A 25,008-nucleotide genomic window follows, 5' to 3' on the forward strand; every position below is an offset into this window, starting at 1 on the left:
AACAAGGATTTTTAGGAGCAGTCAAGTCCTCCGAAACTTCAAAATGGGAGACTACGATCCTGGTTCAAGGCCAACCCGTAAAATTCAAAATCGACTCGGGGGCCGACGAAACCGTCCTTTCACAAGCAACATTCGACATGCTCAATTGTCAGCCTCTGCTTTCAGAAGCACCTCGTCAACTTTACGGGCCCGACGCAAAGCTTCTCGCAACTAAGGGCGTTGCAAGACTCAAACTCGCTTACCGCGACCGGACAACAATTCAAGACGTCTACGTGCTTCACGACGTCCACACGTCCTTGCTCGGAAAGCCTGCCATCAATGATCTGCAGATACTTATGGTATATTCGGCTGGTCACTTTCGAGCACTCCAATCATCCGAGTCGTAGCTACCAGATCCCGGAGCGCCTCCGCATCGGAGCGAGAGAATCGGCGCGCCCAGCCGAAAGCTCTTCAACTTTTCAGAGCGGCAAGCTGAGCGGATAGAGGCTGGCGTGTGCCACTACAGGACGGCATGAGCCGCCCTCTAACGGAACTTTTGCTCTTTGGATTCAAAGGGTTGAGCAGTATTCAGTGATCCATCCATCCGTAAATCCTTGAAAAATGGCAACCGTCAACGCGGACGCTGATAAGGTCATCGCAAGTCAGCCGTGCCAAGCGGAAGTTCCTGCGAAACTATAAAAAAAAGACAACATTACAGCTTGAAAACTCTCATACTTTTGTACTTACCGCTTTGTCCGAGTAGGTTTGCACTATAAAAACATAGGCCTTGACCTTGGGCACTGTACAAGGCAACGTTGGTACAAGGCAACAATGGTACAAGACAATGTTAGGGAGAAGGTGCGTCAAACAACTCGGCAAACTTCGCTTCGCAAACACGGTCCTCCTCGTCTAAGTCCGAACTGCTGGTGTTGTCGCTGTCTGCTAGCTTCGCCAGCAGCACTGGCGGTGCCACCACTAACATTAAACGTCTTTGTTTCAACGACATTTCACCTCAATTCGGGGAGCACAACACAACGGTGACGGCGTCGAGACTGACGGCCGTTTTTCGCAGTCCTCTTTTTGCGGAGTAGCTGCGTTCTCGCCGTCCACTTCCGACACAAAAGCAAAATGGCGGAATGGCTGGAGTCACGTGACCGGTCGGCAGCCTGATCTCTCGTGCGCTCCCACTTCCAAGTCAGAGCGCCTCAAACCGCTCCGATTCGGAGGCCGGCGAGAGTCAGAGCTTCGAGAGCACTCCGAAAGAACCAGGCGAATATACTTGGAGCGCCTGGCATCGACCAGCCGAATGCACACCAGCTTTTCAGAGCGCTCCAAGAGGCCGAAAAACGACCAGCCGAATATACCATTACATTCGTCAATGCCGTCACCCAGAAGGTAATCCCGAAAGTCGAATTTCCTTCACTATTTCAAGGTCTCGGCAAGCTGCAAAAGGAACACCGCATTCGCTTGCGCGATGGAGCGGAACCATTTTGTATCAACTCTCCACGCCACATCCCGATACCCTTGTACGAGAAAACAAGGTTGGAGCTACAGCAAAAGCAGACAATCGGTGTCATTTCTCCTGTCGATGAACCAACCGAATGGTGTGCACCCATGGTAGTCGTCCTCAAGCCAAATGGATCGGTGAGAATCTGCGTCGACTTTACTGGTCTAAACCATCATGTCCTGAGAGAATGGCATCCCATTCCTTCCGTCGAGCACACACTCGGACTGCTCCACGGCGCGAAGATATTTTCAAAATTAGATGCTAATTCAGGATTTTGGCAAATTCCACTGGATGAAGGCAGCAGGAAGCTCACCACCTTCCTTACACCGTTCGGGAGGTTTTCCTTCAACAGACTACCTTTCGGCATATCGTCTGCTCCAGAGCACTTTCAAAAACAGATGTCTGGTCTTTTGCCTGGCATTAACAGAGTGGTTTGTCACATGAATGACATCCTCATCTGGGGCTCAACCGAAGAACACAACGAGACGCTACGCACCATACTGCAGCAATTAACCAAAGCTGGATTGACGCTCAACGAAAACAAGCTTGCCTATATAACGTCCAAAAGTTCACGTTCTTAGGCCATCAACTAGACTACAACGGCATCAGACCCGATGAAAGGAAGGTAGAAGCTATTTTGAAAATGAAACGCCCGACAAACAAAAGTGAGCTGCAAAGAGTACTGGGTATGGCCACATACCTTGCCCGCTTTGTGCCAAACCTTTCAGAGGTTCTTCAGCCACTTTCATCCTTGTTGTCGAAGAAGCAGGAGTTTCTTTGGGACTCTCCACAGCAACAAGCATTTGACAAATGGAAGACAGTACTATCTTCTCATCCCCTACTGGACTTATACGACCCCGGAAAGGATACAGTCATCAGCGCAGACGCTTCCTCCTTCGGACTTGGAGCACTGATCTGGCAGCGACAAGCAGATGGCAAGTTTGCTGTCATTGCGTACGCCTCAAGATTGCTCTCAGACACCGAAAAGCGCTACGCGCAGATTGAGAAAGAGGCTCTTGCCTTAGTCTGGGCATGCGGGAAGTTCAAAGATTACCTGGCTGGAAAAACGTTCAAGCTGAAGACAGACCACAAGCCGCTCGTTCCCATCCTCATGTCGAAAACTCTTTACGACTTGACACTCAGATGCGCTACCAGTACAGCGTAGAATATGTACCAGGGAAGGACCTGCTAGCCGCTGACACACTTTCCCGAGCACCTCTACAACAGACAGGGGACACAGACCTTGAAAAAGACGTCGAAGCTTTTGTCTGTTCCTTGAACAAAGCTATCCCAGTCAAGGACCATTGCCTACAATGACTAAAAGAAAGCCAAAAATCAGACACAGTCTGTAACCAGCTACGAAAACTAAGCTCAAAGGAGTGGCCATCCAGAAGAGATTTGCCACAAGACCTCAAACCTTTCTTTGAGCACCGACACCAGCTCACCGTAGAAGACGACTTGCTCCTCTATGCAGCCCGTGTCGTCGTTCCTGTCTCGTGCAGAAAAGAGATCATGCACCTCCTTCACGAAGGCCACTTCGGCATCACGAAAACACAAGCAAGAGAAAGGGACTGTGTCTGGTGGCCAACAATAGCAGCAGAGATAACTGCCACAGTAAAGCAATGCGACAAATGCATCAAAACCATGTGCAATCGCAAGATGCCACTTCTAAACACGGAATTTCCTGACGGACTATGGCAGCGCGTTGCAATGGATCTTTTCTACTTCAACAGCCACTGGTGGTTGATCATGACAGATTATTTCTCAAGGTACCCCGAGATAGCACGACTTGAGAAACTTACATCGCTTACCGTCATTAACCACTGCAAATCAATCTTCGCTCGCCACGGCATTCCCGAGGTGGTAGTGTCCAACAATGGGCCTCAGTTCTCGTCATCAGATTTCGCTACATTTGCTCGAGAATACGGGTTCAAACATACCACCTCAAGCCCATATTTTCCCCAAAGTAATGGACTTGCGGAAGCAGCCGTGAAATGCATCAAGAAATCAATGGAAAAAACGAAAGACCAGTACTTGACCCTTCTCTCTTACAGGTCGACTCCGCTGAAGAACGGCTACAGCCCCGCTGAACTACTTATGGGTCGACGTTTATGAACCAAGCTCCCTATTGTTCCCGAGATGCCATGCCCCACATGCCAGACATGAGAAAACTTTGCGACTTTGAAGAACTATACCGAGAACACCAGAAGAAAGACTTCAATCGACGGCATGGCGTACGCACACTGCCTGAAGTCCTAAATGAAGATGAAGTTAGGATCACTGACATCAAGCAGAAAGGTACACTGCAGAGACCAGCAGAGGAACCCAGGTCTTACTTCGTAGACACTGACAACGGGGTTGTGCGACGTAACCGAACTCATCTTGTTCCTTTTCCAGCAAATGTATGGGATGCGGAAGTCGTTGACAGCGAAGATGCTCAAGAGCCAATTACAGAATGTGAAGGCAATCTTCATTCACACACGAGAAGTGGATAATGCGTCAAGGCTCCCCAGAGACTTTAACTCTTCTGTATGGGGGAGATGTTGGATAGCGCTACACTGAGCAGCCGAGCAGAAAGAGCTCCGCGGCTCGTGCGCATGAACTCGTGCCTTGCGCCTGTGGCTAGAACGTACCCGGCTCTGAGCCGATTGCCATATTAAACCTCTTGTTCTACCTTGCTATCGTGTCACCGTTCCCTGGCGCAACTTGCAATACGACTTGCAACAGTATCTTCCAAATATATGCACACAGCGTCCAGAGACAGCAACAGCGGTACCATTTCCCAAATGTCGTCAGCTAACAAACGATGGAGTAACAGGTTGACTGAGCACCTTCTGGGGTTCCAAGCTAGGCTTCCAAACACTGCGCCACTTGGAGTAGCCCTTCCCTTTGCTCTGCTGCACTTGGGGAAAGTTTATTATATCCTCAGGTTCGAGCTTGCACCAAGCCTCATAGGAACCACCAAGGGTTTACCAAGGGACCGCTTACCACTTTCAGCAAAGCCCCTGCACTGGTGTGCCTGGCTTTGGCTAGCATTGGCGCAACCACAGTAGCAGACAACATTCAACAAATGGACTCTGCTATTGCTGGCCTCAGCATCCGAGTCTGCGTGTCCGTCTATTCAGAAGATACTTCGTTGCCATAGTGACGGTGAACATAGCAGACAGACTTCATTGTGCGGAAAAAGATGGCGGTGGCAAGATCAGGTGCGTGCTTCAGCTTTCATAGTGCTTTCCAATGGGCAGAGTGTAAACACAGAGTTTCAAATAAGGAAATAAGAACACAGATGGCTGATTTCCTAGTGCCTAATATTTTTACAAGCCTTACACAAAAACCATGTTTTTAACTCAAAACTTGGACAGTTCTTTTTCTTTTTTTTTTTTTACAGCAACATAACACTAAACTGCTGATGTGCATAGACATCTTTAAAAGCAACTTGTCACCGAAAATTTGGATTGGCTCACCAAGACTGGAGATGTCAACTAGACACTGCTCATTCCATGGACCAAAATGGCGACCATACGGGGAACCTGGCACTACTTTCCCAGGATTCAGTGGCTTCGGTTGCCATTACCAGCAGTTCAAGAGCGAGTTTACTACAATCCGTTTGGTTCGGTGTGTAATGGGTGCAACAGATTGTGGTTAAAGGCAGACATGAGCAAAGAAATTTTGAATGTTATGTGTTTAGAACACCTTCGGGAAATGACAAAGAAGCAGGCTATAGTTGCGCACACTTAAACTTCTCATTTGCAAGCGATAATAAGTGTTGTCACGGCACTCATTGGCCATGAGCACAAATCGGATATTTCTGAACGGATTGGTTGTTGACGAGCGCATAGGTCTGAGTGACACGGTACTCCCGTCCAATATGCACGCCGGGATCGGCTGATGTGCTTGTAGTCAACTTACGTTTTCAGAAGCTTTCACATAAAAGCAGGCTTTTGGCTTTCTACCCTCATGCACTAGTTTTCTTTTAACCCACTAAACCATATGCACTTAGTAAAATCTCAATCTTTAATCATTTATCCTAATCCAAAATTATTGCATGGTCCCTTTAAGTGCACTTAAAACGGAAACATTGTCCACACAATTTTGCAGGAAAGGGATTATTAACATCTGTCCCTTCTGTACATGACGTTACATCTGCTTGTGATGTTTCGTCTCTTTTTGGAATCACACCCAAGCCAAAAAGCAGACTTTCAGTTCATAAAAAAAAAAAAAAGAATTCAAAGAAAAGTGTAGGGACCTTTCAAATTTATAAAAGTGCCCAAAATGGGGATCTTTTGTAGCCAAAAGGGGAAATACTGCCGAAAGCAGATAATGTACAAGGTGAGGCCGTAAGCCGCAGCACATTTGACACGCCTTGCAAAATTTTAGTTCTAATCGTAAATACCTGAAACTGGGCACGCAAATGCAGTTTCGCAAAAAGTTTTGTCTATTTTCTTCAGAGCTCAGCTCAGAGGCGGTGAAATATGATAAAAAGTGCAAAATGGCGGCAGTGCATTTTCTATGTCCTATAATGGATGTTCGTCGTCTGCAGACTGGTTTGCAAGCTTGCTCCCAGGTGGTCATCGTTCATATATTTCGACAGAATTATTACTTATCGCGATTATCCTGCTCATCTCCAGCCTCTACAAGGCATTCTCAGTGTTTTTGCGTTCAGGAAGCGAGCTCGCAAACCAGTGAGCAGACGACGAATAGGCTGGTATAGGCCTCCTGCTTTGCCCAGGAAGCGCTGCGGAAAAACCGGCGTGTAGTGCCCCCTACGATTTGTTTATCGGTATTAGGTAATACAAACTTGCACATTTGAATTTTCCCCCATAAAAACTTCAGCCGGCAGTATGAATTCCCCCTTTGCGATTGTTTTACGGCACAGAATATAGCCAATTTTTAGTGTGGAAAGATTCTTTCATTCCTTAACACTTTGCAAAGGGAAGAAACTAGGTGATGCATGCTACTGCAAGCTGCATCTACGCTGTACAAGGCGCTGCAAATTTGATGTAGGTGGGCTGTCAACCGCAAAAACAGCGAGCTTCCTATGATGTCGAGCTTAAGGTGAGCATTACGAGACACGTTAATGTGCCTTGTAAGCAAAAACTCTCAAATTGCAATACATCCGAACAGTCAAAGCGATCACCTGATGACCAACCTCAAAAATGAGTGAAAGCCGACGCAAGCCATTGAGCTGCGACCAACCGTCTGTTGGCTGAGCAGATTGCTCCTACTGCACGCTGCTTCTCAAACCCTTGCAGCTTTTCTTGCGCATTTGCGCTGTAAGCTTGAAGCAACATAAGATCAGCAGTAGGAGCTCCGCCTACAGCACATGCTTCTTACACTCTGTAGCACAATGGTGTGCGCATACACTCGTCTTTTCAAAGGAAAGCTCTCGCTGGAGACAGCGCTTTTACTGCTGATCTTATGTTGAAAAAGATATACCGTGGAATACTGCGCATCCGCCCATTCCACACTAAGCGCCCATACCCAAATTTATAAGATCTGAGAAAATATACACAGTACATTGATATGTAAAATTGATGACTGGACAAGCACCCATCCCCCATTTCGTCGTTTACCCTGAGACTGGGGGGTTTTTTGAAGAGCAGAAGTAATAGAAAAAACAGACAGGTCTCATCCCCCATTTTTTCGCCATTATCTCTAAATTTCGAGTGGGCGCTTGCCCGGTATTTTTGCAGTAGTCTAATCGAACCACTCCACTCGTCGGACAGTATAGTGTGTTCCTCTCCATAAAAATCGCATGGCATACGTTTTGATGCATGCCACAGCCGCTCGATTGTGTGGCCGTGCTTAGCAGAACCTGGAGGGAAAGAAAAACAATTGTCTCGCTTACTCAGTGCGCTGGGCAGCTAGTATTGTTCCCTCCGCTCGACTTCGTACGGTTTTGATGATCTGTAGAAGTTTACACTGGGGTTAAGCCCTTCCTGTTCCTGACAGTTGACAATGCAAAAAAACGCATCAAGGTTGCGCGTGTTGCTACCGGTTGCGACATGCTTGAACGAAGGAACAATTAGTAGCTTGCGGCAAGCTTGGGTCCCAAGGGTAATGTTGTGCGGTGATGACTATGAGTGACATATTTTGAGCAGTGTCCATGCGAACGCACAAATAACAACTGCGTGCAGAGGTAAACAGCTGCCCGAACAGGTTTGTTATAGTGCGGGGCCGAGACTTGTACTACTCAGACACTCTATCGCCTGCCACCAGAGGGTGCCACGATACGTTCGTGGCACCCTTGTTCTTGTTCTTGCTCAGTTGAGGTCAGCTTCGGAGCGGCCATAATCCCATTAGGACGCCTTAGCAAGGGGACGTAATTGTTTATTATTTTACGATTAGCAAGTTGAGCTTTAAAGGATTTAGACATAAACCCGCTAGCAAAACAATGTTCGCTTGCCCGGTTTCAAGCATGTACGTTTAGGCCCGCTTCAGACGGGCAACTTTTCCAGCAATTTTGAGGTTGCTGGCGGGTTGTTCCCTAGCTTTCCGTAGATCGACGCGGATTGCTGAGATCGGGTCCGGCTCAAACAAGCGAGCAACTCGGAGCAATTGTAAGACAGTTGAAGTGGCTGCAGCCAATCAGAGACGCGATATTTTCACGTGGCACACCTGTGGTGGTGATGATGACAGCTAAAGACTTAGTTCTGGTTTGGAATGGATCGTTTTCGGAAATAAATAGTTTCAGAAAAATGAGTTAGTATTCTCAACGCCGTTCAAAGATATAAGAACGAGTTTTTAGCGCGTAGCTGGGCATCTAGATAGTGAAAGAAGAATCAAATTGAATGATGATGATGGCAAGTCGGAGCAATTCAGTTGCTGCGTGTGAACGCGGGCGGCCGGTGTTGCTGGTGTTGCGACGTCAAGTTGCTGGGTGAAATTGCTCCGTCTGAAGCGGGCCTTAGAATTTGAATTTCGCAAGGTGTGCCAAATGTGCTGGTAGGCCTTAAGGCCTCACCAAAGACAGCACAAAAAGGTTATCACTGTTTTTGTTTCTGTTTTCTTATAACTGAAAAACATCATTAAAGCTACTGTGTGGTATGATGTGGCTAGTTGGGGAACCAGCACAAGGGTGAAATTTGGTGCTCGTCCATATTTAAAAAGCGCCGCGTCCTTTTTACGCTGACTGTTGCGAAAAAATAAATAAATAAATAAAATAAAATAAAGAAAAAGGCAATTGTTTATGTAGCGCCAGCATCCAGAGATGCCGAAGTTTCAAAACTGGAATACATTTTAGCGCTCAAAAAACAGGGACAAAGAGGCGAGAAACAGACAGCACAGCGCACTGTGCTGTCCGTTTCTCGCCTCTTTGTCCCTGTTTTTTGAGTGCTAAAATCTATTCCAAATTCCAAAACCCACTAGCCCAACAATCTACTCTACTGAAATTTACTTCAAAACTGACCATTAAATTTTTAAAAAAAAACAAAAAAAAACGAACACGAAGCGCACGAATCGACATGAACCAACATGAACTGACGGAAAAGAATAACGACTGTTACAGCTAACGATGGCAGTGAAAATTCGAAAATGAATAGGTTTTGAATCAAATAACGGTTAGTTCTGAGAGTTGGGCACCGACAGCTAGCGCTACATTTGGAGCAGAAAAGTAATAAGCTAACTTTTCCCCAGACACCCATTTTCGGGTGTTTAGGGAGAAGTTCGCTAGGGACTCGCCTTTCTCGGAGTTGGCGGGGGGAACAGGGGGAAACAGAACACTAGGGAAGCGGTCAAAACTTTGCACTCACGGGCACGAGAGGCGACTGCACCAGGTCTATCACCTCCACGACCTGTGCCGCAGTTTTTGTAGCTTGAAACGTCTTTCTCGGTTTCGCGATTTTTGCGGTCTTGGTCGCAGCTTTCCCCTTTGCTGGCGTGGGTACGTAGTCGTCATCGCTGTCATCGCCGCCGTTGCCGGACTGGTCGTCATCCTCGGCTGTCGTGTCCAAGCATATCACGGTCCTCTTGGTGCGCTGTCTTCTTTCCATTGGGATTCCGGCTTTGAGTTGTACACGCAAGTCTTCAAAATACTCGGAGGTCTCCGAACCTGGCAGCAAAGACTCAAAACCTTTGGAGGTGCAGGGTAGAGCGTTCGAAGAGGGAACCGATTGCTTGGTAGGATATCAGCATCTACATGACGTAACCAGTGTCTTAACAATATTACAACTATTTTAAAGGTGTCACTGGCACCAAGAAAAATCTGGGCATGCACTGCGTCTACCGCTAAATCAGCTAAACTGCTCGCGCGCCGAGCGGGCCAAGCGGGCTCTGGACGGCTCTGGATACGGATGGATGAGTAAACAAGCCAACGCACCTGCGTCAACTGCGTCGTTTTATTATCGGTTTATCTTCGGCAGTTGCTCCCGCTGATCGAGAGTTCGCGCAGCCCGAGATGCATCCTTCAGCAAAGAGTTCGCGCTTTCAGCCTAGTAGCGGAATTGTTGTACATTACAAAAAACTGGGGAGGGCCGCCGAAAATGGCCAAAAATTCGCTAAATTGCCAAGCGTTACGTTTAGATGGCGCAAGCTCCCGTCCATAATATAAAGGGTGAGTCTGAGGAGTTCTTCTGGGGTTGTCACTGGGTTGTTGTTACACGGCTCTGGGTTGTTACAGAGCCGTCTCTGGGTTGTTAAAATCTATCTATTCCTAAATTTTCGCAATATTTTCGTTTTTTTCTACGTTGTTTTGACCTGGTTTTGACGCTTGGGTTTGTCGTTACGGCACCTTACGGCACGTGGAAAGAGTGTGCGGTGTGCGTGCTAACTTCTCGTGCGAATTAAGTGAACAGAGTGACATTCGGAGCAAACAAGGCAAGCGCCGGTCCCCCTGCGTTATTGGCTTTTCGAACGAAGCGAATACTTCGCCTTGTCCACTTTCTTTGAACTTGCCGTCGCACGCGACAATGTGGACGATTCAACGCCACCCACGTGACACCGCATCATCATGGGGTTTGTATTCCTTGTTTCTTCTGCTTTGCTCTCTTGTTCTATTGACTGAATCACGACCGGCCTTAGGCCTCATTCACACAGCCGGCGTCTCGCCCCGTCCCGGCGAAAGCGCCGTGGGCGCCGTGCCGAAAACGGGACGGTGCGGGGACGGAGGAGTGTTCGAACCAGCGGCGGCGGAGCTGCCGGCAATGCTGGCGGCTGTGCCCCCTTATATTGGCGGTAGCTTGCGTCAGGGCCGTAACCAGGGGGGGGGGGGGGGGGGGGGGGGGGGGCGGGGTTAGGGGGTTCTGACCCCCCCCCCCCCCCCCCCCGAAATTTTTTTCTGGGTACGGCCCTGGTCGGTGCACTTGCAGCCAGCCGATTTTAATCTCCACCTCTGCGCACGCGCAGTGGCACCGGTCGGCTACCGGGTACCAAACCGGGACCGGTTCTTCGGTTTGCTATAACTCTCCATTATATGCCACCGATGCACATGATTCATAGGCGAAAATAAGACAAAATGGCCGCCGTTGTCCTCGAAACCCCCCCCCCCCCCCCCCCCCCCCCCCCCGAAATTTTTTTCTGGGTACGGCCCTGGCTTGCGTCACCTAGCTTAGAAATCTTTGTGCACCTTTCAAATTCCGCTTCGAACGTTTGTATCCCGTAAAACTGTATAACCGATATAATCTATTATTTCGTGCGCAAGTACACACTTCCTTCGATCTCTATTACCAATCGTTGTAACGCTGTGTCTAAAGGTACGTCGGACGTATCCGAATCCCAGAGTCTAAAGATACGTCGGACGGATCCGGAACTCGGAGTCTAAAGATACGTCGGATGTATCAGGATCCCAGAGTCTAAAGATACGTCAGACGTATTCGGATCCCAGAGTGGACGTAGCCGTGATTCACATTCGGGTTTTTCGGGGCACCAAGTGGTACGCCTGGGTCCCAGTGATACAGGGGCGAGGAAACGACCCTACAGCGCGCGGTTCGCCTTTACGAGCTTAGCACGTTTCGTGGAAAACTCGTTTCAATGGGCGCGTTCAGTAGCGCCTCCCTTGCCTCCGAACGGAGTGCCTCGAGTCGGGGTCATCGGAGCGCCTACTGAACGGCAAAAAAACCCGCGGCTCCAAACCTGCTTCTACGCAATTTCTGCTTCCTCCCCTGTGCCAGACGGCCTCCGAATAAACTCGAAGCAGACGATGGCGAGCACGATCGCTTTTATTTGACGCCGGAATTGAAGAAGTCTTGACAAGGTTGTTGAAGAAAAAGCGAGTGACTGTACACATCTGCGCTACTGTTCGAAGTGATGCAACGCGATTGAGCCCTTTGCTTGGCGGTGCGAAGGCAGCTACTGTTATAAAAACCGACAAAAACGTCATCAGCACACGCAAAATATAGAGCTCGGCGAACCTACGCAGCCGGTTGCAATACATTTATACGGCCACACGTTTGTTCTGCCCTTCGTAAAGAACTTCCTATAAAATGTATTCGTATACACACGGTAAGTTCGGCCGCGCTCGGTGATCAAGGTTTTGTCGGCCGAAGCGAGCGTCAGCCAACGTGCACCCAGATTTAGCTACGCAAACAAAACATCAATCGGGATCATGCTCTGCGTGAGTGTCCAACGGGCTACCGAATTCGCGTTCATACCCTGCCTTGCTCTGTTCAGCGCGGACAGGACTATCGTCGATATTCACCGAGTTTCCGTGCAACGGCGATCAAGACACGGCGTCAAATTAACGTTTACATTGTTTATTAGCATATTCAAACCAAACAAAATACGGTTCAATGCATTTTCCAAAAGAGCCTTACATGAAAAAGAAATTCGAATGCGTTATTCGCCTTATCTTGAGCACTTTTCACTAACAAAAGTGAGCGTACACCCGTGACAGAACCGATGCAGCTTATCCCGCTATATTGTTTGTTTTTTCCTGTCTTAGCACCGGAAATCGTCACCAGTCAGGAAATTACGTCATTTTAGCTCCTTTGACTCTACGTGCACCGTCTCCGGACTCGGTGCTTCGGAGCTTGACTCCGAAGCCCCGGAGTTACGTGCACCGGAAGTGACTTTTGGCCGTCCAGTGGAAGGAGTAAGTGACTCCTTGACTCCGGGGCCGCTACTGAACGCGCTCATTGACAGCACATTCACGGAAATTTCGTTGCGCATGCACCACTGGGATCCGCGTTAATCTATGCCGACTACCTGTCCACGCCGCTTCGCGGCGGCAGACGGGCCGCTCATTAGAAAAAGTAGCTCATTCGAGGTGGTAACAAACTTTTGATGAAACGATCTGTTGATAAAACGTCGTTCAATGAACTTATTGCCACTGAGCAGCGGTACATGAATCCCTTGAGCATCCTAGCGCGCGACTCCCGGTAGAATTTCGGAAAAATTATTCTGCCAGCTTCAGGAAGAATAGACACTGCCTTTAAACATACGTCGGACGTATTCGGATCCCAGAACACCGACACGGCGAGCTCAACCGGCTCAACTGTCGAGTTTGGAGAGCATCGGCAGACGTACCCGGAGCCTAAACAAGTTTCGTTTCGTACAGACGTGCAAAACATGCAGTGTGTTTTATTCTTGGCTAAAATGACGATTGACTCAGTTCTTACCCTATTGCAGCTGCTATAGAATAATAATTTCCCACGGAAATATTGGTCATTATGCAAGCATTAAAACTGTCTTATGACTATGGTTCGGTGTTAAGGCTGAGACGTGTTAAAAAAAGGGTTTGGTTTTTCTCTGAATGACCCCTAGAGTTTCGAAAAAAACAGACATGACCTCCCCCTATGCAAAAAAAAAAAATGAAAGCAAATTTCACAGCCTTGCATACAACGAAAACAATCAAAAGCTGATCTCTAGAGGACAACACCAAACTTTAAGCAGAAAGACTGGATCACGAAAGGGAACAACATTTCATTTAGAAAACAAACAGATACCCATTAAAGGAATGTTGACCTGTCAAGCTTTCGTCAGCAGAACACTTTGCGGTCACGTGGATAGGCCGCACGGGGTCACAAGCTGACAAATCTTCCCTTTGGCGTGCGATACTACTCTAAAATACAGAGGCCAGATTCATAAAAAAACCTCTTACTTACGACAACTTAGCTACGAAGTTCGTAAAGTTACGATCCTCGTAAGATGAGGCGAGAACGGTATTCACAAACGCGTTCTTAGAGGAGGAAAGTTACGACCTCTTACGGAGAAACGATGACTTCCGGTGCTGTTGCTATGGCAACGGCGTCTTTGGCAAAACGAACAACCAATTAGAGAGCTAGGCATAGTTCGGAGCACGTGGATTTTTAATAATAAACACAGGCTAACCACTCATTAATAGACAGCTCTGTGTATGTCCTGTCCTGTCTTTGTGTAAATGTTTAGTGTTCAAGCTGATTCTCAGAAACACGGGCGGCCTTTCCAATACCGCTTGTCTGGGGTTTGTGTCCGTGCAGTGGTATATCGACGCTAACCTATTTAAACACTTCGTTGACTGCTACAAACTCGATCGCTATGAAGTCAACACAACTGCCATCGTTGGTAAAAGCTAGGGCTGGGAAATTGATCGATTAACCTTCCGATTAATCGATTAATGCTTTAATCGCGATCAATTTTTTTAACCAGTTAATCGGTTAAAATGAGGCGAACAAAAGGAAATAAATATACATTTTTTTCCTTTCTCCTGCTGCCGTTCCCTCTAAAACGAACATACAAACTTGCTCCTTGTTCACCTCGTAGGTAACACCCAACAAACAAATCATTCGTCGTGAGTCACGCGGGATTGGAAGAAAAAAGCGAAAACAGAAGCAGAATGAAAGCAGGCTTTACGGAAGTCCGGTGACCTCGGTCATGAATTTGGACGTTATAGCTATGCGCTCTTTTTGAGCACACGCAGCAGCTTTTTTTTTTTTGAAGGCACGCAAGCATGTTGGCTTACGGGTTTGCAGCGACAAAGCTAGAGCTCTTCCGAAGGCTGCCTTGATCCCCATTGTGGGTTATGCTCCGTCCTTGCGGTCGCTACAACGTGACCTCGCTCGTCTCTCCGCTCGTTCAGCGTGGTGCAAAGCCGGCCGTGGTCGTGGCTTGCTTCAGTATTCGACCCTGTGTTTTATTTGTGTGGTTGGAATTTCTCTCTCGGCGTCGCTTTTGCCTCTTGACGCAACGACCTTGGCGGACCTGCGCTGCCCGTGGCAAAGTGCTTCCAGATGTTCCCCCGTTCTCTCGTCGTCTTTGACGAGTTGGCGCCGCGCGCAGCCGGATGGGCTCGTTTCCCTTTTCCCCGTAAAAAGGGGCCTTTCCTTCGCCGGGGATTTTCTGTTTGTTGAAAGCTTCAAGGACGTCGTGGAATTAGAGCGTGCGGGTAAAGTTACATGAACGACGAAGATGTTTCATCCTGTTTTTGTCCTTCATGTACTACTCCTATAACACCTTCAGGGACGTCCTCGACGGATCGACGCTCCCCAATTATCCCCGTCTCCCTTGCCCCCGTCTTTCCTCTTCCCTTCATGTCGCGCCGCAGTCACTTGTTTGAGAAGTATCTCATCACAACACCCTGCGCAGGCGTGGACGAATACAGGAGTATGAAGGGCAACCTTTCAGGGAAATTCGGGTTTAAAGTAAACTCTGCGGGCGAAGTTTTTGACTTAAAGAAAGTTCACTGCCTCATCTGCAAAAAAGCTTTCGCATATAGCGGAAGTGTAAGCTCGCTTCAATACCATCTCAGAGCTAAGCACCCAACAGTGATGTGATTGCTGCGCCAATTGCGCCAAACTGCACCAAGGGGCTAACCTTGCTACATCCTGCTACATTTCACCGAAATATGGCTAATCTGCGCCAAGCCTGCGCCAAAGAAGCCATTTTGGTCGCCTTTTAGAAACGAAACTAAACTGAGAACCATAATTGAGCATGCGTAAGCTAGGTCGCACAAGACGCCACCCGACACAAAGTACCCTGTATCAATCGTCTATTTGGTCTCGCATGATTTTTCCCGACGTCTCGCGTTTCGTGCACTCGTCGTCTCAGGAATCTCGTCTCGCGTCTTTTTTTTTTTTTTAGCGGTAGACGCGGGCGTGTGCGGACTCTCGGACGTTAGTGTATTGGGTGCCAAACATGCCGTCATGCTGTGAAACAAAACCACGTTTTTGCGCGCCGGGAGTTACTTTTTGAGCTGAAGCGCTCGCGCGACGTCGTGTGTTGCCGTCCCCACGTCGCTGCAGATATGGCGCTTTCTAAACTGAAACGCATCGACATTCCTGCTCTTGTCTAAATCATACGCTGCTATAAAAATCCCTCTCTAACTCAATGACTGCTTGGCGAATTTGTGATTACTTAGGTTTTTCCTGGTGGGCTTTCTTTTGAGAGGGACCCCGGTACGTGAAAAATCTGCCGCGAAAGAAAGTTGGTGAAGAGAAGTGAGCTAAAGCAACGAAGGCAATGTCTGCACGCTGAACCCGCACAGCGTGCTTGTTTGTCTTGAGTTCAGTCGTTGCACGAAGCGCTCCAAGAACTTTTTTGACCCTGATTCGCAGTGTCTTGCATCGATACGCTCAGGTTCTTTTTTTCTGTGTGTTTAGCCTGTACCTCGCCTGCCGGCCTGGCAGGCACGAGTCGCTGGACTGTTTATTGTCGTATGCTGGACAGTTACATTTTGCATACTATTTTGGGAACCATGCAGTTGGCGACGGAGCGCGGAGTGGCATGGTTTCGGTTTCGGTCGAACAGCCGTTGTCTCCGCCCGCGCGACGAAGCACGTGTAACTGCAAGCCTGCGGAAGTTGCCCTTACGTGTATGTGAACATGATTGCAACAGAGGCACCAGCCGGGACGCTTGCAATGCGTTGTTTTACGTTATAAAACTCTGCCACGTCAAGAATTAGTAAAACGATAGCAATTTTTTTTTACGGAATTGCTTGGCAACGCCTACAGCACTGTGTACTTGTGGGATGTCTCAGCAGCAAAAAAAAACACAAGCAGCGAGTTCCGCCCCAACACGTCACATCACGACACAACACAAAGTGCCCTTCGTTTGTTTAGCACTTAAAACAAATATTTAATTTTCTAAGAATATTATGCTCCAAAAGTCAGTTTTTCTGCTACGAAACACTTTTTTGGCTGCTCCAAAAGCCACTTTTGCTGCTCTAAGACACTATCTTGGCTGCTCCAAAAGCGACATTTGCTGCTCCAAAACACTGTTTTGGCTGCTTCAAAAGGTGCTCCAAAATGGCTTAGGCCAATCACATCACTGACCCAAGCATCTCGCTGCAACAAGAATCATCTGCAAAAAAGCAGACGACTATCGACGTTTTCTCTTCGAGGCCGGTTTCTCTGAAGAAAGAAGAAACTATTGCACAAGCCCTTACATCTTGGCTTGTTTCTTCTAGCCGGCCTCTCAACATTGTGGAAGATCACGGACTAGCGAAAGTTCTTCAGATTGCCTTGGATTCTCCGTCTTACCAGCCGCCGTCCCGTCGTGCAGTGAGTGCCAAGGTGGATGCCCTGTATACCTCGAGACGGGAGCGTCTTCAAGCAGAACTCTCGGCAGCCAGCTTCATCAGCTTAACAGCAAACTTCTGGACCTCCATCGCCAATGACGCCTACCTCGGGATAACGGCGCATTAAATCGACGACGACTGGATGCTTCGATCGGCAACATTGCAGGTGAGAAACGTACCTGAGCGCCATACAGCGGAACAATGTGCCAGTGAGGTATTGGAGACTGCTACAGATTGGGGAATCGTTGAAAAGGTAAAAGCTGTCTGTACCGATAACGCCCGCAACATCTGTCTTGGGGTGGAGAAAGCAAACTTTCAGAGTCTGAAGTGCGCAGCTCACACGCTTCAGCTGTGCGTCCACAAGGCGCTCAGCGTGACGGGTGTGGAGCGACTGCTAGCCGCCTGTCGTCGTACTGTGGGTCACTTTAAGCACAGTTCGAACAACCAGGCCGTCCTTTCAAAACATGCCGCTGAACTCGGAGCACCTAAGAAGAAGCTTTAGCAGGACATCGCAACACGGTGGAACAGCACGTACATAATGATAACCAGCCTGCTTGAACTGAAGGAGCCTTTGCGCCGCTCCATGGAGGACAGCAGTACCATTAAATCGTTGATTCCCCACCTCACAGACGTCGATTGGGACATGTTGGAGCAGCTTCGGGAAGTTTTGAAGCCCCTGCTCAACATTACTGAGCTCCTTGGAGGGGACAAGTACGTTACTCGGTCTGTACTTATTCCAGCCTTAAAACTGCTAAAGAATAAAATGAAGACGAATGACTGTGACCCTGCCTTCATCTGCCGCTTCAAGGCCATGGTGGTGGACTCTATCGATGAGAGGCTTCGCGCGTGGCCGCAACACAACGACTATGAACTGGCAACGTGTCTCGATCCTCGTTTCAAGAGCCTCGCATGCATCGAAAAAGATCGCCGCGAACTTGTGTGGGAAAGGCTTTCCCAGCTAACACATGCGTCTTCGGACGATTCTACTTATTTAATGCCCAAGAAAAAAAGAAAATATGTTTTCTCGGAGGAAAATGAAGAACCCACCATCTCCTGCCAAGTGTCGCTTTATCGATCGATGGCCGAGGTGACGGACGATGAACTGGACCCACTACAGTGGTGGCGAGCTCAGGGCTCCCTGTTTCTTCAAATTGTGCCAATTGTGAAGAGTGTGATGTGCGTCCCAGTCACCTCAACGCCCTGCAAGCGTCTGTTCAGCCCAGCAGGGATGATCGTCAACAAACAAAGAAACTCGCTCCTGCCGGAAAATGTCAACAAACTTCTTTGCCTCCGCAGCTGGGGTTGTGATCTGTGAGTGCGCTACATCAACGTTTATTCTCAATTAAGTTTGTATATATGCGCCGTTTATCATACAATAAAACAAATTGTAAGGACAAAATGTCTACTTTTGCTTTTTACTAAAGTCAACCGATTAATCGATTAATTAATCGATTAAAGGGTAGCGATTAATCGGGTTAAAATTTTTAATCGACGCCCAGCCCTAGTAAAAGCCCCGTGCCAGTTGTTTGCAAAGCGACTAGATGGAAACAAACCGCCGCGGCGTTTCTCGCGGCCTCGGAAATGCAGGAGTGAGCCGACGTTAAAAAAGATATGTTTGAACTGCGAGAGTGTCAGTAAGAGTCACGCAAATACCTGTTCACACTCGGAGTGGACGCGTGCGTTTGATCGAAGTGCTGGACTCAGACTGCGTTTCGGTAAGCGCTTCGGGACCGATCTTCTACGATTGCAACTCGATACTGACGTGACACTCGGCAAAGAAAGGTTGGACCGGCATCGCGTAGCTCCCACAAACTGATATAGCTCGACAGTTAAAAATGGCATACTAATAACAAAGTGTACATGCCGTGTTGCGAAGGTAATCCATACGGCGTTTATTTGAGCTTTATATCACACAAAACAAGGAGATAGAATCGAGGAGTCCCTTTTCGACGACAGCGTTCGTCACCGCTGCCTCGGAAAACAAGGTGATCGAGATGATAAGCGGAATAGGTTGACCTCTGAAATTTAGTTCAGCTATCAAACTATTCACATGGGGAGGGTCCACAAGGGTCGCGTGGGCATATTCCATTCAGCAAGCTAGCCGGTCGTGGGCAGACGGTCTTGGCCAAGGACCGTCTGAGCAATGCTGCGCCGAAACGGGTCGGAGTGCCTGCTAGGCCTATGTATTCTGCCGAGCTCGCTTGGTCGGTGGGATCGCTGCCTTTGTTGCCTTTTCCGGGTGTCTGTGGATCCAGCGTTCATGTTCGTCGTGGTCGGTTCAAGTACTTTTTCATTTTTTTCTTGCTGCTTGAAGTCGGGACGCGCAAGAAGAGCAGGTAGAAAGATAAATGTCCGTTGGTCGTCGCGACCGAGCAACTGAGCGACGTTGTCGGCCATGTTAATTTGATCGTAGAAAGTGCGCAAGACAGCTTCGGAGCTGTCGTAGGATTCTGCCGTAACCTGCGCAAGAGTTACGACAATTTCGATTAGAGAATACGGATTTTCTCTCAAATTTGTCGTACGCATTGAAAGCACTCAACTCTCCAACATCTTGGAAGCACCCTCTGCTTGTGCAACTTTGTAATACACTAACACAAGCACTGGCAAAGAAAATACAGATAGAATTCTGCTGGGTCCCTGGCCATATTGGCATTGAAGGCAACGAGCTAGCTGACCGTGCAGCTTCTGCGTGTGTAGATAGGACAGTTGACCATAACAGCATCCCTGCTACTGATTACCGAGTACCACTAAAAAGGCAAATAAAATATGCCTGGCAGAGGGAATGGGATTCCCAGCTGCAAAACAAACTCCATATGATCAAGCCCATCCTGAGCAAAGTGGCGCAGTGCCAGACACCGAGAGCGCTTTTATGAGATAGTTTTATGCCGATTGAGAATAGGACATACCCACCTTACCCATAGCTACCTCTTGCGTAGGGAGAGTGAACCGACCTCTGACTTCTGTTCTGAACCATTAAGTATACTTCACATTTTGATAGTTTGTCCACACTTTGAAGAGAACCGTCGAACCTGTTTTTCTATATTCTATTGGGAACATGTACCACTTCACTTGGCACTTTTAAGGGGTGTCTAAACAGGACACTACAAAACCCGCGACTCCGGCAAATCGTGCCGCGCTCTGCCGCGATCCGCTTCCGGCCATCGGAGGGAAATTTCCCTCCGTCAATTCTTCCCGGGGGGAAACTTCCCTCCGTCAAATCTCCCCCTCGCTTCCTCCACGGCGGCCTTGCTCTGCTCATCACGTGGGTCCGGAGAGCCACTCACACGCTCTGTTGGCTGTCGGTCAATTGCTCAAGGCCTCCGCTCACAATACGGAACCGCATCGGACGCCATCACGACGAAAGTGAATCTTGACGAAGAAAGCAGATCCGAGGCGGGCGAAACGCACCCTTCGACGCAGGAATGCCCCAAATCCACCCAAAGCCGGACCTCCTTGGCCTTCGAGCCGAGGCGACGCCGGTACGCGAGGGCGTTGGCGAGGTGAGACAGACGCAGGTGGCGTGTGACGTCAATCTGAAGAGGAGAGCAGTCGTGATCGTAAAAATTTTCACGACTCCTGCAAACATTTTCACGACTCCGACAGACCGTAAAAATAGAAGCGTCCGCTTCAATTTTCACGATTTGTCGGAGTCGAGGGTTTTGTAGTGTCCTGTTTGGACACCCCTTTACTGGGTGACGAGCCTCTTGTCCCAGTCTCACAAGTTTTCAATTTTAGAGCGCAGCTCTTAGGCGCCCGTTTCCGGCTTGAGCGGCGTCGCTGTCGTCGTCGGCGTAACCAAGGTCACCCAAGGTCATGTGACCCCTCACAAGGTCACATGACCCCCCCCCCAAGGTCACGTGACCCCTCGATGACGTCATCGTCCCTGATGACGTCACCGGCATCCGCATTGTCATCGTCATCATCACTAATGACGTCATCGGTATCCGCATCGTCATCGTCACTGATGACGTCATCAGTGACGTCACTGATAACATCATCGGCATGGTCATCGTCACGTGACCCCCCCTTCGGTCATTGACCCTCCCCCCAGTACCCTTCCCTCCTCATCCTCAAGAGCTGCGCTCTAATTCGGCGTTACAGGGAGTTGTAAACGGCTTCCACTTTTTTTTTGGAAGAAACTAACATTCTGTGGAAATTATAAGTCTCGTTCCTAGTAAGGTCCGCTTTGAGGCTTTAGTCAGTCCTTAAAGAATGTAGGCTTCCTTTACACAATGTTTCTGGCGCACTATGGCCCCGATGCTGCTGCGCCAAAAAACCCCAAAACCACCACCTTTCCAGAAAAAGTGTGGCGTCATAGAGGCTAAGACTCAGGGTCCGCCTAACTGCAAGCATGTGCCGGCATGGTAGCCGCATGGCGTTCCAAAAAGAACAACTGCAGTTGGTTGCTGTTGTAGATATGTTTCCGGATGATGACTTGAACGTGAACGCGTCTGCTTGATGGTCTATTGCCACCTGCTTGGCTGACAGATGGATCTGTTCCCTCACGAGCTTGAAGGCATAGGGAGTCAATGATTGCTGGTACATTGTTTCTTCGGGGCTGGAAGGTGGCCTACAGGGCCTCTTGGATATGCTCTTCAAGGGAGCTGTTTTTTTTTATCACACTCTTGAGCTTTCCATTTACGCTTTCGATCCTGTTGTTTGTGGTATTATTGAAGTTTTCAGACATAAACTTTGGTCCGGTATACCACTCATCCTTGATGGGTCGCCAGTTTTTGTCGTAGTAGGAGCGGATCTCTTTTCAAACCTTTGTGTCGAATTCTTGTTGCAGCTCCTCGAATGTTTCACTTGATCGTGACAACACCATCTTCTGCAGCAGTCCCAGGGCTTGGTCCCTTTCCTCTGCAGTGATGTCCATCTTGTTGCAGGCGATTTCACGTCGAAAAGTCTTCAAAGTATGGAACACACAGATCGGAACCTTTGAGCTTGGGAAGCTCTCCTTGAGAAGGTCACGCTCCAGGAGGTCTTTGTCTGCCATGACACACTTCACCTTTCTCCACGACGGGTGCAGTTCCTTGAACTTGTCAAACATCTACCTGAGACAGGGTGCAGACTCGTTGACTAGAATGGCCACACATACAGTCTCTGTATCTCCATTAGAGTCCTCAACGTGCATCACATACACTGGTGTCCGAATTTCCAGGAGCTTGTACGTGGCGTCGATGCTTAGGGATTCCGGGTAGGCATTCATGTTGGACCGCATAGACTCATTGGACAGCAGGATAGCAGACGCTCATAATTCAATCTCGCGTTTGATTCCGTTGCCTGCGGGACGGGATTTCTATCAGAAAATCTACTTTTTTTCCTTTCGGTTCCGAGACACATTGTAGCAGACGAACACTCGTCGTCTGCTCCCGCCCCTCGCCTGAGTGAGGCATGACGGGATTGCATTTTGATGCACTCCCGATTTCCTCGGTGCAGCGAGTGCAACCACTCGTGGAGTGCCGGCTGAAACGAACCCGCTCCACGCTGCGAGTGGGCACGCGTGGGCACGAGTGCCGTGAAACGAACTCGCTATAAAGCATGTTCTGGCTAGGCTGTATGAAGCAAGCTGCGAGGGCGGCTCGCATTGCATTTGCTGCATGATTAAACAGTAATTCGACATGACACTTTTTTATTCCGATCACGAAAGTAAGCTCCAGCAGGCGAACTGGATGCACCATCCTGTACACTCATACACCCTGTTGATGTTTAGCTCACAATACTAACTGTTCTGCTCGAGAAAACTATATTATAGTGACTCATTTTAACATATTCTATACACACTATGTGGTATTATTAGTGCCTGGCTATTAAATGCGACAAAAATCATCAGAAACCAACGTTATTTCCACACGCTCCCATTGCCTTCCATAGTGGCCGCCGCGCTTTTGATGTTGAGCTAGCGCAGCGCCTAGCAGAACACCCGGTCGTTCCAAGCATTTCATGTGATATTCCTTGGCCTGCGCGCTCCCATAGGGAAACGCGGAGTGACCTGGTCGCTCCTAATAAAGCCAGTCGTGGACTGAATATTGCCTTTGCAATATTCAGTCATTTGCTTGAACTTGCAGCTACATTCGAGGGGTTCCGGAAGAAATTTCTCCAGAAAGAAAGTCCCCAGAAAAAATTTCCCTGGAAAAAAAGTTCCCAGAAAATATACCCCTGAAAAACAAAGGCCCAAGAAAAAGTACGAAAAAATGTCTCCAAGGTGTTCTCTATCGCTTGGTTTAGCCCCATTTTCATTGCCTTCAGGAGGTCCTGTCATTATCCTGTCACAAATGACCTGACTTACCTAGAGGTAGAAAGGGAGACTGGCAGTCACACAAAGCAACCAAATAATTGTGTTCGCCAAAACCAAAATATTGGTTGTTTTTTTTGTTTTTTTTCGTGTGAAATTAACATTTATAACTTTTTAGCAAAAACCAAAATATTGTGTTTGGGGAAACTTGAGAGGTACTTGTGTACCATTTCCAAATAGGTAAAAAGCGCTATACTGTTGGCACAAACAAGCGATCGCTAGTTTTTTTTCTCATAGAGAGGAAAGGTTGTCATCAAAGTTACCATAGGTACTGAAAGTGCTTATTTGGGGATATAATGCAGACGGTAAAATTTCGTTCCCACTAATACTCTTTCAAAGAGAAATGTGAAAATGCGCCGAAGTCGTGTTCGCGCTAAAGGCCCGTTCGCAATCTTGCAACCGAGTACGACCGAGAGAGACGAGACTTGCTAAAACCTCATAAAATTTCTTAGGACGAGAGAACACACTGGCACGCTGGTGCCGTCTATGTGGTGACCCTGGAACTGCATTTCACAAAAGCGAAGGTTTTGCGGTATTCTCGAGGTCGAATCTGCGTAATACCTATAAGAAAGTCTCGCTTGTAACGTTGACAAAAGTTTTTCGAGCCAAGAAAGAAAGGATAATGCGCGAGAGAAATAGAAAATATGCCGGACCGCCAAGTTTACACTGCTACCCAATAGATGGTGCCAGTGTGTCCTCTCGTTGTAAGAGGTTTCAAGGTACCCAATTTTAAGAGGTCGCAAGAGTGTGAACGGGCCTTTGCACCTACGCTCACTTCCGTGTTTGTAGGCATATGTTGCGTTTGCATACATGGGCTTTTTCTCCAGTTGCTCCAGGCCAACACTGAGCCACGCATTCGCCACCTCCACTCTCTACGGTGCTTTGACTACAAAGAGGACGTTGTTCTGCACTTTAAATATCCAAAATGCTCTGTGAAAATTGCAAAAACAACTGAACTGGTCTTCAAGTTCTATGTCGTTGTGGGAGCATTGCGAGTTACTCTCGAAACACGTGGATCACACCGCGCAGGCCACATTGTAAGTAGTTTTGGGTTGAGCAGGAGTCGCCGAGTCTCCGTCCTCCTGCCAGAAAGGGCGCGTCTACACCCTTTTTTAGATTTTTATGGTGGCAGCCCCACCAAAAGACCTCCCTGTTGTTTCTTCTGCAGCTTTCAGGGGTTGTAATTCAACCTTTAAAGTAACTTTTTGAGGGAAGTGTCTTTAGTGAGATCTCTGACATTATAGATGCTTGGTCTCAGCGAGTCCAGTGGGCTCGATGTGTTAGCAACACGGGTTGCATGCAACATGGGTTGACACGGGTTGCATGCAACATGGGTTGACACGGGTTGCACCTGCTTAGTTTGCAGGTCAGGAGCCTCTTCTGGTGTTTTGACGGCATCTTTGAACAACGTGCACTGCCATCGCTTTGTCTTACACTCTAATATCTTCATGTTGTATTGTAAAAAAAGGAATGTCAAATTTAAAATAAAGTTATATGGAAATAATTTTTAGTAATGCCGAGTGCTGTCATGTGGAAGCTGCACATGTCCTAGCAACCTTGCGTATTGCGTGTGCCCAAGAAAACTAGGCTTTCTGTACATTACATAAGAGAACTGTGAATCACGAAAAGCTGAGGCTTTAAGTGAAGATGAACCCAGTGGTGGTGAGTTGAACAAGTCCGAGAATGTGAATTTATCATTGTTGCAAGATAAATGCAAAAATTCATAGCTGTTTGAGGAAGTGTAGCATCTTAGAAATCCAAAGGCACATCCTGTCTGCTGCAAATGAAAGATGCCCTAAG

General features: G+C 48.2%; 3 protein-coding genes across 4 annotated transcripts in view; 2 read left to right on the forward strand and 1 right to left on the reverse strand.

Annotated features, from left to right (window-relative positions):
- Positions 1 to 9,779, reverse strand: part of LOC8035331 (S1 RNA-binding domain-containing protein 1) — a 70,636-nt gene extending 60,857 nt beyond the window's left edge. Inside the window, exon 1 of one of the 2 annotated variants that reach the window (XM_029992299.4) lies at positions 9,238 to 9,779. In XM_029992299.4, the coding sequence (XP_029848159.2) occupies positions 9,238 to 9,477 (240 nt within the window). In that variant the 5' untranslated portion in view covers positions 9,478 to 9,779. The remainder of the gene's footprint in view (positions 1 to 9,237) is intronic. The other variant, XM_029992301.4, reaches the window with a different exon arrangement.
- LOC120835975 overlaps positions 1 to 25,008 on the forward strand; it is a 387,414-nt gene that overhangs the window by 145,083 nt on the left and 217,323 nt on the right. The window lies entirely within an intron of this gene.
- Positions 10,235 to 25,008, forward strand: part of LOC120837130 — a 213,803-nt gene continuing 199,029 nt past the window's right edge. The window contains exon 1 of the mRNA XM_042291893.1: positions 10,235 to 10,438. The gene's annotated coding sequence lies outside the window, so the exon portion shown is untranslated. The remainder of the gene's footprint in view (positions 10,439 to 25,008) is intronic.

The sequence above is a fragment of the Ixodes scapularis genome, unplaced genomic scaffold (genome assembly GCF_016920785.2).
Source record: "Ixodes scapularis isolate PalLabHiFi unplaced genomic scaffold, ASM1692078v2 PGA_scaffold2__306_contigs__length_199485367, whole genome shotgun sequence".
Lineage (NCBI taxonomy): Eukaryota > Metazoa > Arthropoda > Arachnida > Ixodida > Ixodidae > Ixodes > Ixodes scapularis.